Source organism: Oryx dammah, unplaced genomic scaffold (genome assembly GCF_014754425.2).
Source record: "Oryx dammah isolate SB20612 unplaced genomic scaffold, SCBI_Odam_1.1 HiC_scaffold_22, whole genome shotgun sequence".
NCBI lineage: Eukaryota > Metazoa > Chordata > Mammalia > Artiodactyla > Bovidae > Oryx > Oryx dammah.
Genome location: NW_024070206.1, coordinates 57,644,762 through 57,662,551, shown reverse-complemented (window position 1 = coordinate 57,662,551; position 17,790 = coordinate 57,644,762). Strand labels below are relative to the sequence as shown.

Below are 17,790 nucleotides of genomic sequence, written 5' to 3'. Positions count from 1 at the left end.
AGGGAAGTCCCAACAACTAGCATTAAAATGTCCTCTAGGTGATGGCACCCCACTCCAGTACTCTTGCCTGGAAAATCCCATGGACGGAGGAGCCTGGTAGGCTGTGGTCCATGGGGTCATGAAGAGTTGGACACAACTGAGCGAGTTCCCTTTCACTTTTCACTTTCATGCATTGGAGAAGGAAATGGCAACCCACTCCATTGTTCTTGCCTGGAGAATCACAGGGATGGGGGAGCCTGGTGGGCTGCTGTCTATGGGGTCACACAGAGTCGGACACGACTGAAGTGACTTAGCAGCTTAGCAGCAGCAGCATCAGAAGAAGAATGCCCCTGCCTGAGCACCCTCATGAGGCTAGGGCCTCAGCTGGGTCCCACATCTGTGACGCAGATCAGGACAGGCTGAATTACTGGCCCTTGGGTCCAGCCATGTTAGATGAGGGGCAGCAAGTTTTAAAACTGACATTTCAAGAACCCATGAAACAGTAGGATGTGTTATGCTTGTTTTTTATTTAGAATTATAAGAGTAACATTTTTTTATAAACCCTTAAATCCTTCTCCATTAATGTGATTTAAATAATCAATTTGTAAAGATTAAATCGGCTTGTTTACATATCCTCGACTGTAGAAGAATTGCAATTTTTTTTGTTTGTTTACACCATCAAATCCAATCAAGCCAAACAAGATGGTTAACTGAAATGATTAATGATTAATGCATTGGCTGATGGCTTTAAATTTAGACTGTGTTACTGATGTCAGGGTTGATTAGTTCTCTATCTAAAACTGATGCTATTAAGAGCTTTGAGCAATTTAGATGTAGTCATTGAGTAAAGTTCCAGCTGGGTGAGAGAAATCCTATCAGGATGAATTCTGGCAAATTCACATGTGCACAGATGCTGAAGAGAAGGCAGGCCTTTACTGGAGGGGCAGGAAGGAAGACCAAGATGCAAGAGGGGCAGCAAGCTGGCATCAGGTAAAGAGGCTCAGAATTTCAAACACACTCATCTTCACCCAAGGAATCCCAGGGGGCATGATCCCACTGATCATTGCCATCTCAGCAGTTTTGAAGAAGGAAAAGGGGAACAGGAGGTTAAGGTGGTACCACGCTGCAGTTGAGCTTCCCAGGTGGCGCTAGTGGTAAAGAACCTCCTGCCAGTGTAGGAGGCATAAGATATGTGGGTTTGATTCCTGGGTCTGGGAGATCCCCTGGAGGAGGAAATGGCAATCACCTCTCCCCGCTCTAGGGGAAGGTAGGGTGGTGTGTTATTTACAACCCACCTAAGACTTATTTTGGGGCTTCCCTGGTCGCTCAGCTGGTAAAGAATCTGCCTGCAATTCGGGAGACCTGGGTTCAATCCCTGGGTTGGGAAGATCCCCTGGAGAGGGAATGGCTACCCACTCCAGTATCCTGGCCTGGAGAATTCCGTGGACTATAAAGTCCGTGGGGTCACAAAGAGTCGGACATGACTGAGTAACTCACTTTCACCAGTATTCTTGCCTGGGAAAATCACATGGATGAGGAGCCTGATGGGCTACAGTCCGTGGGGTCGCAAGGAGCTGGACACAACTGAAGCAGCTTAGCACATGGACACGTTTTAGTAACTCCTCTAGCAGGGAACCCACAGGGGAATCATAGTAGTCAATGCAGGAGACCAACTCATTTATCAACAAGAAAAAGGAGATGTATTATAAGAGCAAGGGTGACATAGGATGGACAGTCAGTGGGTGGAATGATTGTGTCTCTTGAGCACTTAGAGGCCTGGAACACAAACCGGGATCACACCAATGGAACTGCAAGCAGAGAACATAGTCAGAGGCTTGTCCTCACCCTGAAGGGCACCGCAAGCCCAAGCCGGAGAGGGTTGCAGCAAGACGTGGGGAAGCAACTTGCCCAAGGTGGCTGTGACTTCAGAAAGGCGTGCAGCAGCGACATTAAACCATGTCCAAAGTCTGTGCCTCAGAGATATTTTATTAGTGGTCCAAAAGTCCAGGGACACTCTAAAACGGGAGGGGAAACATTATTTTCAAGAGCAAAACTCTCTGGATATTTAGATTCTGTTCTTGCCCAGGGTCATGTGAGAGGGGAATCTGTTAGCAATTCAGACTGAGGCTGGAAGGTTCCTACCATGATGAATGCAGCTTTGCCATCTCTAGGAAAAAGGCAGCAAATAATTTGGATCCCTCTATATAGTTCCACCTAACAAAAGAAATGAGAGACACTGTTACTCCTGCTCAAATGACAGAGGAAAAGGGGGTCTACACTTTAAACAGGAAGCCTTGATGATGCTCATTCCAACTAGAGGAGGCAGCCTGTCTGGGGTCAGCGGTGTGGAGGCCCCGGGCTTGTGCAGGGAGGCACCAGCGCCCACGGGCTCCACTCACCTGTTGATCTTCTCATTCTGAGAGTGTTCTCCGTCATCCACAGCGCCCAGTGGCAGCATTATCACACTCTTCTGGGTGGAGTCCTGGAGGATCTTGGCGATGGGTATGGTTGACCCATCCCGGATCATATCTGGCTCTGTCCCAAACACTGAAATTCAGGAAAGGCGGGCATTTGAATAAAACAATGGCAAGACCACCCCAAGTAATCTCCTCAAATGTACTGCTTACTTTGTCTTTTCTTTAAAAAAAAAAATCATTAAAAATTTGATATTTGGGATAAAAAGCTTCTTGATTCCACATAATATATATTCTAAAATCATCAAAAGAGTCAAGAAGAAAACCACAGTTGTCTTCTTTACAGTTATGTACTTAAAATATATATATTTTTCGGGGCTTCCCCGGTAGCTCAGTGGTAAAGACAATCTGCCTGCCAATGCAGGAGACACACATTCAGTCCCTGGTGCAAGAAGAGCGTTCAGTCCCTGGTCCAGAACATAGACAGGCCCTAAGCTGCGTAAGCTTCCCTGCGAGAGTAGGTCAGGCCTTGACATTTCAATCACATGCCTCTCTTCAGTGGCAGCTCCTTTATCTTCCTAACCCTTCCTCCTTTTTTCTTCACTCGGCAGTGGGGACGATTATGTAGCTCTAAGTCTTGGACTTGTCCTGTGATGGTTAATGTCTGTGTCCCTGGACTGACCATCCTGGTAGAGAGTGAGGGCACCAAGGAGGTCTGGACCCCGAGTTCCAGGTCGCCATCATTAAGGGCGTGCCCCCAGGCCCCTCTGTATATAAGCAAGTGTCAGTGTCTTCCTGTCTCACATTTGGACAGACCCCCAAGGCCGCCCTGCCTTTAGGAGAGCCCCTCATTTTGTAATTGTTGGCAATATCCCACTCCTGTTGAAAAAAGGCTGGCTACTCCTTCTCCCCCGGCAGCCAGGGCCTAGACACATGTCCCCTGCTCACCACTCATGGGATCCTGTGAATATGAAAGTCAAAAGAGGAACCACGGAGGAAATTACAAATAAAGCTACTCCCCATTTCTGGAGAAGGACCACTGGTTTTAGATACAGATGGGCTAGAATTGAGTTTCTCTTGTGTTTTGTGATTTTGTACAAGGAGCTCATATCCAGGAAGCTGCTTCAGTGGAAGCTCATGTTCCTGCCTTGGGGCTGTTTGCTCCAGCCAGACGGGGGGACCCTGTGTTCACCCAAAACTCAAGCAAGGAGGGTCAAGCTTACACATATACACACCCCTCTAGGGTGAGCCTGGCTCCTGGAGAATGCCCTGCCTTATGTAGAAGGTCTCGTTTTCTGCTTCCTGATGCCCTAAGACCCTTAATACCCAAAGCGCCCTGTGACCAGGAAGAGCAAATTCCCACAGGGCAGCCTGGTGTCAGCTTGCTCATTCCACTAAATCTTAGCTGCTTCATGTTTAATCCCAGAGGATTTCCTTTACTTTCATGCAGCTTCAGCTGTGCCTTTAAAAGGATGTTTTTAAATATTAGTCATCTTTTCCTGGGTCAGGAAGATCTCTTGGAAAAGGAAATGGCAACCCACTCCAGTATTTTTGCGTGGAAAATCCCATGGACAAAGGAGCCTGGTGGGCTGTAGTCCATGGGGTTGCAAACAGTCAGACATGACTGAGTAGCTAACTGTTTCCACACTCCCATCATTTCTATGAGCACTGAAGGTTTTCAAGTCCATCATTTTCCCCAAAATTCAAGTCTCCTAGTGAGCTTAAATGCTGGCTTTTCCACTAATAGCTGGGTGCCCTTCAGCAAATTACCTTATCTCTTTGGGCCTTCTTTGTAAAATGGGGAAGGTAATAGGGAAGCCTCAAGATACAGAGCACTGTGCATGCTAATACAGCCCATAGGAGAAGGACAGTGGCACTGAGGCTTTACTCTCACCTGCCTCGTCCACTGCTCCACCAGGCACCAACCCCCCACGGTAAACTGGCAACTCAGAGTATCTTAAGCCCAACCTGTTCTGATGGCTCTTTTTGCTGCAAGATACTGATGGTCACTGATATTTGCGATCCACGGATGTAGTCCCAGTGCCATGGAAACAGTCATCTGGTTGGAGCTGTTTCTTTTGGAGAATATGTATTCAAGATGCTGCTTCACCTGAAAGGTAACATTTTCAGGTATAAGAGAAACCTTTAAGTAATTCTCTCATACCATGAATGCACAGTCATCTCTCATCAGGAAATGAATTAAACCTCAACCCAACAAATTTGAGTATTTTGGGCTTTGCCTGAGTTCTTCCAGAGGGCCGGCCTGGAGTGAGCAGACTCTCCAGGACTTGGGGGTGAGCGGGGGGCTTCATCCAATGGGAGCAACACTGGGTCTCACTCCCCTTCCTCCCCTAGACTCTCCAAGCCCCCTGCCCAACCTATCCTCTGCACAATGTCTATTAGCATCTGGTTGTTTGGAATTTTGTTAGTTATGAAACATAATACAAGTATAACTTCATCTGATGACTGATTGCCCTCTTTGGACTTATCAGTACCTTCATGACTATTTGGGGAACATCATGAATTTGGAAATTTCCCAGAAGTGAGAGCAGTTCTGAGCTAAGCTGTGAAGGAGCCTTGCCATCAGTGTCCTTCTCTTCCCTCGGCTCTGTTAGCTTCTACTAGGGAAATCCTCCGAGAGTAACTTCAGACTCTGAAATAGTCCTTCCAGGGAACTCCTGGGGGTCCAGGGGTTGGGTCTCCATGCTCTCACTGCTGCGCGCCCGGGTTCAATCTCTGGTCAGGGAACTGGGATCCCACAGACCGTGTGATGCGGCAAAAACAAAACAGAACAAAAAATCCGTCCACTCTTGGCTTCAGCAGATGTCAGTGGACACCTGTCATGTGGCAGGAACCGTTCTGGGTGCTGGGTCAGCACCCAGGTGGTCACAGCTGTGAGCAAAAGCAGGATGGCCCTGCCCTCCTGGAATCTATATGTTGTAGAAAGAGGGACAGTAAGTCCACAAAGAGAGGGAGGGGGGGAGGAGGGAAGAGGGAGGAGGAGGAGGGAAGGGGGGAGGGAGGGAGTGTGGATGCAATCCACAATAAAAGGGACAGACATGGGGACAGAAACGGATGGGATGAGGTGTTTCCTGAGCGCATTTATTCAGAGTCTACTTTCCATTAAACTTGAGCAAACTGACACTTGGTGGATAATTTAGACACTGAACTCCCGCCAGATAGCGTTGTCATTAAAATGGCTGCTTTCAGAGAGTGGATTTCAGACAAACTGATGACTGCGGCTGCGGGTTTTTCCGGCTCAATCCAGCCGCAGGCAGTTAGCTGCTCCATCTGGATGGAAAACCAATCTTGCCTTCATGTCTACCATTTAATCTTGAAATTTCCCATCACTCCAACTCCAAATGGTCACTGATCTGACTACTGTAATTGCATATAATTGAGCAGAGAGATTTTCACCAAACTAAAATTTCTATCAGTTTCTTGACATTTGTTTCAGTCCCTTTTCTATTGGGAAAAAGAATGATACTTCAGTCCTAACAACTGAACTGCCCCCTACACTGTGGTGTGCAGCACTCGGACACAGTGCAGAACCAGGCACGCGGTTACCTGGGTCTCCACCACAGACATATCCATGTGAGGGACTAGACGGATGGAGAATTTTCCTACGACTCGGCCAGGAATGACTGTTTTGGCTCCAGGCTCATGAAACGCACCCTCAATCCCATGGATAGAAAGAGATGGGTACCTCCATAGGTGCATTAGAAGTTCCTCCTATGAGATAAAATTATTTATTACAGAGAAGAATGTTTCATCAAAACCCAGCTGAGTGGTATTGCTTGTGTCACCAGTTTCTGTACGTCTGTGACACCGCTCATGACAAGCTAATCATCACCTCCTTACTGAGACGGGTCTGGACGACGGTACCGGTGGACTTCCCCAAGGACCCAAGACCTGCCCAAGCCGCTTCCGCCGGTCACAGCCCCTCATCACGCCAGCTCTGAAGCTTGCAGTTAAAACTAGGGTTCAATTATAAATTCCTGTCCCCGCCATTCCAGCGGGAACTTGTGCACTAGATGCATTTTGTTTTCTTTCACAGAAGCCGTCAAAGAAATCTGCAGACGTTGAGCCGGTGGCCCCCAGGGAGCCAGTCTGAGCAAACAGACATACTTCGTGATAATAAACTCCTCACTTCCGTTCAGGGTCCCTCCCTCCCCTGGAGGCCCCTCCTCAGGAACCAGCCAGAGTGGCCCATCACTGGAGGGGCGAGCGGGTTTTTATTTCTTAAAAAGAGGAAGAGAAGCAGAAGGAAAAGCAAAGAAATCTACATTGGCCAGTGTGTGCGTGGTCAGCCACTTCAATCGTGTCCGACTCTGTGACCCTACAGCTACTCTGTGTGTGGGATTCTCCAGGCCAGAATACTGGAATGGGTTGCCATGCCCTCCTCCAGGGGATCTTCCAGACCCAGAGACAGAATCTGTGTCTCTTATCTCTCCTGCAGCAGCAGGCAGGTTCTTTACCACTAGCTCCATCTAGGAAGCCCAGATTTGCCAGTAGCCAATGCTTTTGGCTCTGGGCTTATTTACTACACTGAGGCAGTGATGGAGAATTTACGGATTAAACCCTAAAGCTCTAGTTTTGTCTTTTGAAAAATAAATTTTAAAAAAGAACAATTAGGGATCTTGGAACTGAAATAATCTCAGCCTATCTCAATCTCTAAATAGACAGGAAGCTCAACTCACTGGCTGAGGCTGGCATGGGGTTGAGTCTCATAAACCGACTGAAAACACAGGGCCGTGAGTCAGGTCACCCAAGGCCCATGCCAGACGGACCCCAGGAAAAGGGCTGGCTGATCTTGACCCTGGGACGGGACCCTGAAAGGGAAACCTGCCCTCATGAGCACGTGCTCCCAGCTCTTAGATGTGCAGAACAGCAGCGCATGGCAAACCAGGCGCTGGGAAAGCACAGGTTCTCAGCATTCCTCTTTCAGATTACCCATCGAGGAGTGACCTACCTTGGTGTCAAACAGGAACCTCTTAACCTGGCTGCTGTTCCGGTACTCCTCCATGTCCAGGTCGATGTCCTCATACACCCTCTTCTCCTCTTCTGTAACAGGAGCCAGGTGCTCATAGATCCCAGGGACCAGGATGCGGCCAGACGCGTCCACCAGGCTGCCTATGAGAGACACACAGGGGCGGAGGCAGGGGGCAGTTGCAGATGTGCGGGGTTCTAGCCCTGGAGAGGAGCCTTGGGATGGACGTGATTGTTTCTGGCCTGTTAATCTGCTTCACCAAAGCCCCATAGCTCATAAGGTAAAAACTGTAATGCAGGTACCATTAAAGAACAAATATTCATTATAAAGAAGAAATTAAAGACCATATTTTATAATATACATTCATTATAAACAAATACAACCATAACTGCTCTTCAGGGATGTACTTGCAGATGCTGTGCGCTTATCCACCCCCCTAGTGTCCTGAGTTATGAATTCCCCTCATTTAGCCCAATAAGGAGGATCATATATCAAAGAAACGATGCAAACTCATTAGTAAAATTCAAGTCAAAAATAAATTGGGCACCGACAGACTGAGGCTGGCTGTAACTGACTTACAATCTGCCTCTGTCACCCCTTGCTCCTTGGAAGAAAAGCTATGACCAACCTAGGCAGCATATTAAAAAGCAGAGACATTACTTTGCCTACAAACGTCCATCTAGTCAAAAGCTATGGTTTTTCCAGTAGTCATGTATGGATGTGAGAGTTAGACAATAAAGAACCTGAGAACTGAAGAATTGATGCTTTTGAGCTGTGGTGTTGGAGAAGACTCTTGAGAGTCTCTTGGACTGCAAGGAGATCCAACCAGTCCATCCTAAAGGAGATCAGACCTGAACATTCACTGGAAGGACTGATGCTGAAGCTGAAACTCCAGTGCTTTGGCCACCTGATGAGAAGAACTGACCCACTGGAAAAGACCCTGATGCTGGGAAAGATTGAAGGTGGGAGGAGAAGGGGACAGCAGAGGATGAGATGGTTGGATGGCATCACCGACTCAATGGACATGAGTTTGAGTAAGCTCCGGGAGTTGGTGATGGACAGGGAGGCCTGGCATGCTGCAGTCTATGAGTCGGACACCAGCTGAGCGACTGAACTGAACTGAATTTCTGTCACCCCACTGAAAACAACACAAAACTTAAAAGCCCCACCAGTGACACAGTCACTGAGTCTTTAGCATCACAGAACCTAAACTTCTGCTGCCCGGCTCATCTTCAAGGACAGAGGTGAATGGCAGACAGACCTGCTGGCAACCCAGCCGGAAAGACACAGGTAGGGAACCGGCAGTGGGACCACCTGGGCCAGGCTGTGGGGCCAGCCGAGGCGGGCGGCACAGTCAGCAGTGAGAATGGACACGTGTATCTGAAACGCCAAGGGCAGCAGAGGCCAAGATGCCCAGGGTCTGGGTCATGGTGCCCATTTAGCTGGTGTGGCCAGACCTCACCCCTGAGTGGGCCAGAGGTGACTCAAACAGACATCTGAGACCCGAGGCTGTGATCTGAGCAGCTCACCACTTCCTCCAGCAGAAATGCCCCGGGGCCCAGTCCTATAAATCTGTTTTCTCAGGATGGAAGTGGCCTTCCCCATGCCAGCTGGGGGGAGTGAGTATCTGATTTGTTTCACAAACAAAGTGAAAACATGTGCTTTTCATCCTGTTCATGACCCTGGTGCGACTTTTCCTAGCAGAGACTATGCCCTGGCAGGGCTGAATGGAATTCCATGTCTGGGTGAAAGCACAGTCTACCAGGATGTGGTGAGGCAATAGTGCCTGGGGCTGGTCGGGGGGACTTCTAAATGCAGTCCCAAAGATGTAGGGATGCCACACATTCTGTGCAGGGAGGCAGCAGAGGATGAGTCTGGTAAAACAGAGATTATTTTATCTCCCCCTACCCTGCAAAACAAAAATATTAAGTTGTATGCTATCTGAATTCTTCTGGAAACAATTTAAACACTTCTGTCTGAAGCCATCAAGCATGGAAAATACTGGCCAAGAGTTATATTGCAGGAAAACTAGAAGGCCTTAAAAAATACATGATAGATGAATAGGCAGACAGAAGAGAGACCACAGACAATAGATGGATCTCACTATTTCACTGGGTAATGAAGGGGCAGGATGCACGAGGATAAAGTGACACTAAAGACTGGGGGCGACCGCCCAGCAGGTCTGCCGGACGGCTGGTGGTTCCCTGGGGGAGGCCCCAGCCCACCGAGATGTGAGCGTGCAGGGCTGAGGTAGCCCTGTGTCAAGGTGCGAAAAGGAGGGGTCTTTGCTGATTGATCCCCAGGGTGCATGCATGCTAGGTGGCTTCAGTCCTGTCCAACTCTTTGTGACCCCAAGGACTGTAGCCCTCCAGTCTCCTCTGTCCATGGGACTCTCCAGGCAAGAATACTGGAATGCTTTCTGGCAATTTGCCCAAAGGGGCTTGTTGTGAAATTTGCACAAAGTCAATCTTTATCCAGGTGAGAGGGATCCAGATGTTGTGGGGCCTGAAGCTTGTCTAACCTGAGAACCTCTCTTTAAAAAAAGAAGCAAATTATGACTTGAATTGATGCTTTTGAACTGTGATGTTGGAAAAGACTCTTGAGAGCCCCTTGGACTGAAAGGAGATCAAACCAGTCAATCCTAAAGGAAATCAACCCTGAATATTTGCTGGAAGGACTGATGCTGAAGTTGAAGCTCCAATACTTTTGCTACCTGATGCAAAGAACTGACTCATTTGAAAAGACCCTGATGCTGGGAAAGATTAAAGGTCAGGGTAGAAGGGGACAACAGAGGATGAGATGGTTGGATGGCATTACTGACTCAAGGGACATGAGTTTGAGAAAACTCTGGAAGATAGTGAAGGACTGGGAAGCCTGGCATGCTGCAGCCCATGGGATCACAAACAGCTGGACATGACTGAGCGACTGAACAACAACAAGTTATTACAGCACGTGCAGAGTCCCTACCAGGACTGTGCAAGCCACCCTGCAGAGGTAGCTTCCTTCAGCTCCATGATCCACCTGACTGCTGGGCTGTCCAGGTGTAGGTGAGAGCTACAGGTGAGTCAGGTGGGTGAGCTGGCTCCCTGGACACAGACACAGACACACACACAATTACATTCACCTGCATCCACCAGGCCCAGCACTGGAGAAGTTAGGGATGAGGGGTGGGGGGCAGTGAGCAAACTTGTTAGGGGAAACACTGACTGAAGCCGCCCACCCTGGCCAGGCACCATAGTAACCATCTGCATGGGTTGTTTTATGACAGGAGGTACTGGTAAGGAATGCGGAATTAGCAAGCCACCACCAACCAGAAGAATTACAGGAAAGGTCAAAAGGAGGTGCCACTCATCCTACCAACCCCCCCCCCCAGGATCCTCCTCGCTGGCATCCACCTTGGCTGAGTGATGCCTGTGTCACCAGGAAGGACCCTGAGTCAGAGTGATTGGCCAGAGAGCACCCAGAAACGAATCCCATCACCATAAAACCCAGGACGACGAGCCGCATGGCAGGGCAGTCCTCCTGGGCCCCTTCCCCTGCCGCTGTCCACCCGGGGCCCTTCCCAGTGAGGGCTCTTGCTTTGTCAGCACGTGTGTCTCCTCAGACAACTCATTTCCAAGTGTTAGCCAAGGGCCACTCTTGGGCCCTGGAAGGGTTCCCAAATGCTGCAACAGACTCACTGGTGTCCCTGAGCCACGTGGGGTCCTGGGGACCCACAGGACAGAAGCCAAGAGGTGTGGGTAGACTGGGCACCAGCTCAGGATGCTTTTCCAGAAGGGTCTGTCCACCACTGTCCCCGAGGATGGCCAGATGTGTTGTGACACCCAGTAAATGAAAAGGGGATAGATTGAGACAGGGTTTCAATCCATGGAAATAAATAACATGGACTTAATATGCGGAATGAAGCAGGGCAAAGACTAATAGAGTTTTGCCAAGAAAATGCACTGGTCATAGCAAACACCCTCTTCCAACAACACAAGAGAAGACTCTACACATGGACATCACCAGATGGTCAACACCAAAATCAGATTGATTATATTCTCTGCAGCCAAAGATGGAGAAGCTCTATACAGTCAACAAAAACAAGACCAGGAGCTGACTGTGGCTCAGATCATCAACTCCTTACTACCAAATTCAGACTCAAATTGAAGAAAGTAGGGGAAACCACTAGACCATTCAGGTATGACCTAAATCAAATCCCTTATGATTATACAGTGGAAGTGAGAAATAGATTTAAGGGCCTAGATCTGATAGATAGAGTGCCTGATGAACTATGGAATGAGGTTCGTGACATTGTACAGGAGATAGGGATCAAGACCATCCCCATGGAAAAGAAATGCAAAAAAGCCAACTGGCTGTCTGGGGAGACCTTACAAGTAGCTGTGAAAAGAAGAGAGGCGAAAAGCAAAGGAGAAAAGGAAAGATATAAGCATCTGAATGCAGAGTTCCAGAGAATAGCAAGAAGAGATAAGAAAGCCTTCTTCAGTGATCAATGCAAAGAAATAGAGGAAAACAATAAGAGATTTCTTCAAGAAAATTAGAGATACCAAGGGAACATTTCATGCAAAGATGGGCTAGATAAAGGACAGAAATGGTATGGATCTAACAGAAGCTGAAGATATTAAGAAGAGGTGGCAAGAATACACAGAAGAACTGTACAAAAAAGATCTTCACGACCCAGATAATCATGATGATGTGATCACTAATCTAGAGCCAGACATCTTGGAATGTGATGTCAGTGGGCCTTGGAAAGCATCGCTACGAACAAAGCTAGTGGAGGTGATGGAATTCCAGTTGAGCTGTTTCAAATCCTGAAAGATTTGAAAGTGCTGCACTCAATATGCCAGCAAATTTGGAAAACTCAGCAGTGGCCACAGGACTGGAAAAGGTCAGTTTTCATTCCAGTCCCTAAGAAAGGCAATGCAAAAGAATGCTCAAACTACCACACAATTGCACTCATCTCACATGCTAGTAAAGTAATGCTCAAAATTCTCCAAGCTAGGCTTCAGCAATATGTGAACCGTGAACTTCCTGATGTTCAAGCTGGTTTTAGGAAAGGCAGAGGAACCAGAGATCAAATTGCCAACATCCACTGGATCATGGAAAAAGCAAGAGAGTTCCAGAAAAACATCTATTTCTGCTTTCTTGACTATGCCAAAGCCTTTGACTGTGTGGATCACAATAAACTGTGGAAAATTCTGAAAGTGATGGGAATACCAGACCACCTAACCTGCCTCTTGAGAAATCTGTATGCAGGTCAGGAAGCAACAGTTAGAACTGGACATGGAACAACAGACTGGTTCCAAATAGGCAAAGGAGTACGTCAAGGCTGTATATTGTCACCCTGCTTATTTAACATATGCAGAGTACATCATGAGAAACGCTGGACTGGAAGAAACACAAGCTGGAATCAAGATTGCCGGGAGAAATATTAATAACCTCAGATATGCAGATGACACCACCCTTATGGCAGAAAGTGAAGAGGAGCTAAAAAGCCTCTTGATGAAAGTGAAAGAGGAGAGCAAAAAAGTTGGCCTAAAGCTCAACATTCAGGAAAGGAAGATCATGGCATCCGGTCCCATCACTTCATGGGAAATAGATGGGGAAACAGTGGAAACAGTGTCAGACTTTATTTTGGGGGGCTCCAAAATCACTGCAGATGATGATTCTAGCCACGAAATTAAAAGAGGCTTACTCCTTGGAAGAAAAGTTATGACCAATCTAGGTAGTATATTCAAAAGCAGAGACATTACTTTGCCAACTAAGGTCAGTTTAGTCAAGGGTATGGTTTTTCCTGTGATCATGTATGGATGTGAGAGTTGGACTGTGAAGAAGGCTGAGCGCCGAAGAATTGATGCTTTTAAAGTGTGGTGTTGGAGAAGACTCTTGAGAGTCCCTTGGACTGCAAGGAGATCCAACCAGTCCATTCTGAAGGAGATCAACCCTGGGATTTCTTTGGAAGGAATGATGCTAAAGCTGAAACTCCAGTACTTTGGCCACCTCATGCGAAGAGTTGACTCATTGGAAAAGACTCTGATGCTGGGAGGGATTGGGGGCAGGAGGAGAAGGGGACGACAGAGGATGAGACGTGAGTCTGAGGGAACTCCGGGAGTTGGCGATCAACAGGGAGGCCTGGCGTGCTGCGATTCATGGGGTCGCAAAGAGTCAGACATGACTGAGCGACTGAACTGAACTGAATAAGCCTCAGGAGTTTTAGGTTTTCCTCTGAATGTGAAAGTTGATCAGTCATGTCCGACTCTTTGCTACCCCCTAGACTATACAGTCCATTGAATTCTCCAGGCCAGAATACTGGAGTAGGTAGCCTTTCCCTTCTCCAGGGGACCCTCCCAACCCAGGGATTGAACCCAGGTCTCCTGCATTGCAGGCAGATTCTTTATCAGCTGAGCCATTAGGGAAGCCCCAGGTTTTCCTCTGCTCCAACCTTATTCAGGGCTGGTCTGAAACCAAGCAAAAGAGGGCTGAGTCCAACAGAACTACGTCAGCAGATTCCTTGCGGCTTAAACACTGAAAGAGGATGTTACCAAGAAGAGCGATCAGATCCGCCATGGGTTCGTTGAGGATCCCACCAAAAGTCCCCGAGTGGAAATCTTGATCCCGGCATTTCACCTGCAAGACAGGCAAAGGGAAAGCAGCTGCTCCCGCCATGGCTGCTCGATGACAGCCCTCCCCTGGCGCCAGACCTGCCCAGGCAGCCCTCAGGAGTAAGGAAGGTCAGCTGACACCCCCGCAGCATCTCTCGCACACGACGGGGGGCTTCATGTCCCACTGGCTCCCCTGAAACTGGTGTCGGCCCCCAGCCTCGCCTCCAGCAGCGCTGGGTTACAGGCCGCCAGCCCCCCAGCCCACGGCGAAGTTCACGGAGCTGTCTCCCTCTTGTTTCACCACGTCTCTTACTCAGCCCTCCTTCCAGAGAAATTCTCCAAGAAACTTCCTTCTGCTTGTTCTCTCGTGCCCGCAGGACCGGTCTCCTTGTCTCTTCTAATAATCGCTTTTCCGTCTGCTCACCCCGACATGAGCCTGGAGCCTCCTTCCTCTGCACGTGCAGTGAGACCCAAATGGCTCCTTCACGGGCTCCTTGGGCTCAGCGCTCTTCCCTCGAGGTCTGACCTTGGACGCACCCACAAGACCTCTGTCTCTTTGGTACTCAACACTTCGGCTTGCTTCCGGCTGCTGAACTGGAGGAGGTCTGGAAGGGAATATCTTCTACAGATACCTCCCACAGCTGCCACTTTCAGGAGGGCTGCGGACCTGTGACTCCATCCCCTTCACACAGTGTCCAACCAGCTCCCAATTTCTAATGAGTCTGGGTTTTTTTGTTGTTTTTTTAAATCGTTTTCAGCTCCTTCCCTCTCAGCCTTCCTGCCTGCCTGGCCCTGCCCTGCCCTACCATCTCACGGCACTGTCAGATGAATCCTTCACTTACTCACTTAAGCCCTCCGCCTCCTCCGGCAGCAATGCTAACAAAGCATTCGGGTTGGTAGTGCTCATCCGGGACCCCATGCACTCATCCCTCCTTCTGGCCCCAGCATCTCTCCTGCATCCCCCTGGCCACAAACCCCTCTGCTTCTTCACTCCAGAAACATGCATAAAGCACAGACATTCACTATTGGGGGGCTTCATGGACTCCCCCAATCCCAAGACCCCGTGATCCTCCCACACCGGGTCAAGCACCCAGGTCAGCGTCTGCTCCGTCCTCCCACCAGGATCCCGGTGTGGACACCCCCACCTCCCTCACGGCCATGGTCGGCAGGTACCTCCACGGTGAAGTAGCTGTTCCCCCGCGTCCCGTAGATGAGTGCCGGCTTCCTCTGGCTAATCCACAGGTTGTCCGAAATCACGATGCAGTCCACACTCGAGAAGAACCCAGACTTTTCTTTCCGGACAAGTTCCTCCAGGGCTGGAGACCCGGCCTCCTCCATCCCTTCGATGAGGAATTTGATGTTCACCGGGAGATCCTGCATTAACGATGGGGCAAATCATGCCGCAGGAAAGAGTGGACCCCTTGCCCTTCACCTTTTGAAAACCCAGGATGTGTTTGTGCGTAGCATAAATTCACTGCACTGTTACACACATTCCCACAAGCCTGTTCACAATGAAGCAGTTTTAATTCAGGTTGTGAGTGAGCCAAGGTAATGGCCAACGAGGCAGGAAACTCGTGTTGGGGACCACAGATCTGGGAAGGGCGTTCCTAAAGAAAAGGCCGTGTCCACGGCACAGGGTTCTGCTCAACCCTGCAGAGGGGCCCTACCCTTCCTCTCCCCAAGAGGACTTTTTCCAGGAAGGTTACTCCATTCCAAGTCTCTTTTCTGTCCTCATAATTCTGAGCATGATAAATGAGAGCTCTTTCCTTTGAAAGGCTGTCTAATGTTTAAGCCTCGGGATAATTTTTATTTCAAGTATCTGTTATTTTTCAGCTGTGAGCTCAATCTGCCTTTTAACTTATTCAAAGGCTTTGATCTTGCAGCAAAATGGAACTTGAGGTTTTCTCTAGTTAATATTAGGACGCCTTTAAAATTTTTACAATGTGCCTTTCCCCCATTTGGTTTTGATCTTTTTGTATCTTTATAATGTATAACTTCATATCTTTGAGAGCCACGTGGAGAGGAGAGGTCAATGACTTTTCCTGGAACTCAAGGCGAAATGGGGGCGGTAGGGGTTGAAAAGTGATTCAGTGCAGATGAGGCAGCACAAACATACTAATTAGTTCTAATGAGTGAGACTGACTCGCCCCAGATGAACAAAGGCAGGATGAGTGGGGGATTACCTATGAGAAAGTAAGCGACCTTGGGTCACTCAGTTGGTTAAGGGGATTTGGGGATAAAGATTCGCTCAGTGCATTCCCTGAATATATTTCTAGGTGTCTTAGGAAGTCAAGCTAAAGTTCTGAAATTTTAATATTTGAAAGCTCTTTATTAACATTTAACTAGAAAACAATTGCTAAGGAGCAGTTGAAAAGCCTTGGAATTTTCTGGCAAAATGTGATTAATAAAATACAAGCCAGTAGCTATTAAGTGTCAGAGAAGGATGTGAGACCAGCAACCAGGGCTCTCTGCTCTGTCCCTTGACACCCACGGGACCGAGGACTAGCCATGTCACCTCTCGAGTGACAGCCGCTTCTCTATGTGAGGCGGGTATTAATACTCGCCCTGCCTCTTGGTAAGATGAGCCAGAGAGGTTATGTACATGTAAGTGCGCGGAACAAGACAGGACGGGGATGGGAGGGAAGCAAGAAGCCAGTGCTCAAAAAGGGCCTGGTACCAGAGAAACTTTATACATGTAACTTCACTTAATACACTCAACAGGAGGTAGAAACGATCAATCTTAGATCACAGATGAGGAAAGTGAAGCTTGGAGAGATGAACTGATTTGTCTAAGGGCCATGAGGACGTCATACGTTTTGTTTGTGATTATGTAAGTTTCAGAACTGAAATTTAAAAACCAAAGTAGCTTTTTACCTTCATACAGGCAGGGTGAATGGAGGATTACATATTATGTGTGCAGGGCTTCCCAGGCGGCGCTAGTGGTAAAGAACATTCCTGCCAGTGCAGGAGACATAAAAGACTTGGGTCCTATCCCTGGGTCAGGAAGATCCCCTGGAGGAGGGCACGGCAACCCACTTCAGTATTCTTGCTGGAGAATCCCATGCACAGAGGAGCCTGGAGGGCTACAGTCCCAAGAGTCAGACACAACTGAAGTAACTTAGCACACATGCATAGAAACCGAAAATATTGTTTTCCTCATCTTAAAGAAGAAGAACAGAAAAAGAGAGGAGGAAACTGGTGAGGAAGGAAGGGAAGAGAAAGAGACTAAGGAAGTAGAGAATTGAAGAGGAAGAAACCAAGGGCTTATTTAGAGGAGAGCATGAACAACAGGTCAACAGGCCAGAAAAATGTCCTGATTCATTAAGCTTGTCTTCCTCAGTGAGATAAAGCAGTCAAGTGGAGAGCACTTAAACCTTCTCTTCTGCTTCTTCTCATGAGACAGAGTCTCTGGCATCTGATGAAATCACTTCCAGTAAAAAACAGAAGCAAAGCCAGGGCCTGCTCAAAGGACAGGATTTGGGAGAAGCAACATCAAGGATCTCAGCCTCGGGCATGGCTGGGCTGTACTTGCCTTGTGTTTCTCCTGTAGACACAGTGCCCAGAGATGGACCGCCACCCCGGTACCCCCCCAGATAGGACAGTCCACCATCGCCATAGCCATTGTAATCACCATCACCACCATCATCACCACCATCACCATCATCTCCATCACCATCACCACCATCACCATCATCTTCATCACCCATCATTACTGTCGTCATTAATATCACCATCATCTCCATCACCATCACCATCATTCTTACTGTCGTCATCAACATCACCATCATCTCCATCACTATCACCA

The 17,790-nt window shown here is 48.3% G+C and overlaps 1 protein-coding gene across 1 annotated transcript in view; it reads right to left on the bottom strand.

Moving 5' to 3' along the window:
* Nucleotides 1-1,944: 1,944 nt before the first annotated feature.
* Nucleotides 1,945-17,790, bottom strand: part of CNDP1 (carnosine dipeptidase 1) — a 21,850-nt gene continuing 6,004 nt past the window's right edge. Inside the window, exons 6-12 of the mRNA XM_040264246.1 lie at nt 15,159-15,359; nt 13,926-14,010; nt 7,366-7,526; nt 5,961-6,125; nt 4,362-4,503; nt 2,379-2,526; nt 1,945-2,193 (exon numbers count right to left, since the gene is read on the bottom strand). Coding sequence (XP_040120180.1) covers nt 2,118-2,193; nt 2,379-2,526; nt 4,362-4,503; nt 5,961-6,125; nt 7,366-7,526; nt 13,926-14,010; nt 15,159-15,359 — 978 coding nt within the window. The 3' untranslated portion in view covers nt 1,945-2,117. The remainder of the gene's footprint in view (nt 2,194-2,378; nt 2,527-4,361; nt 4,504-5,960; nt 6,126-7,365; nt 7,527-13,925; nt 14,011-15,158; nt 15,360-17,790) is intronic.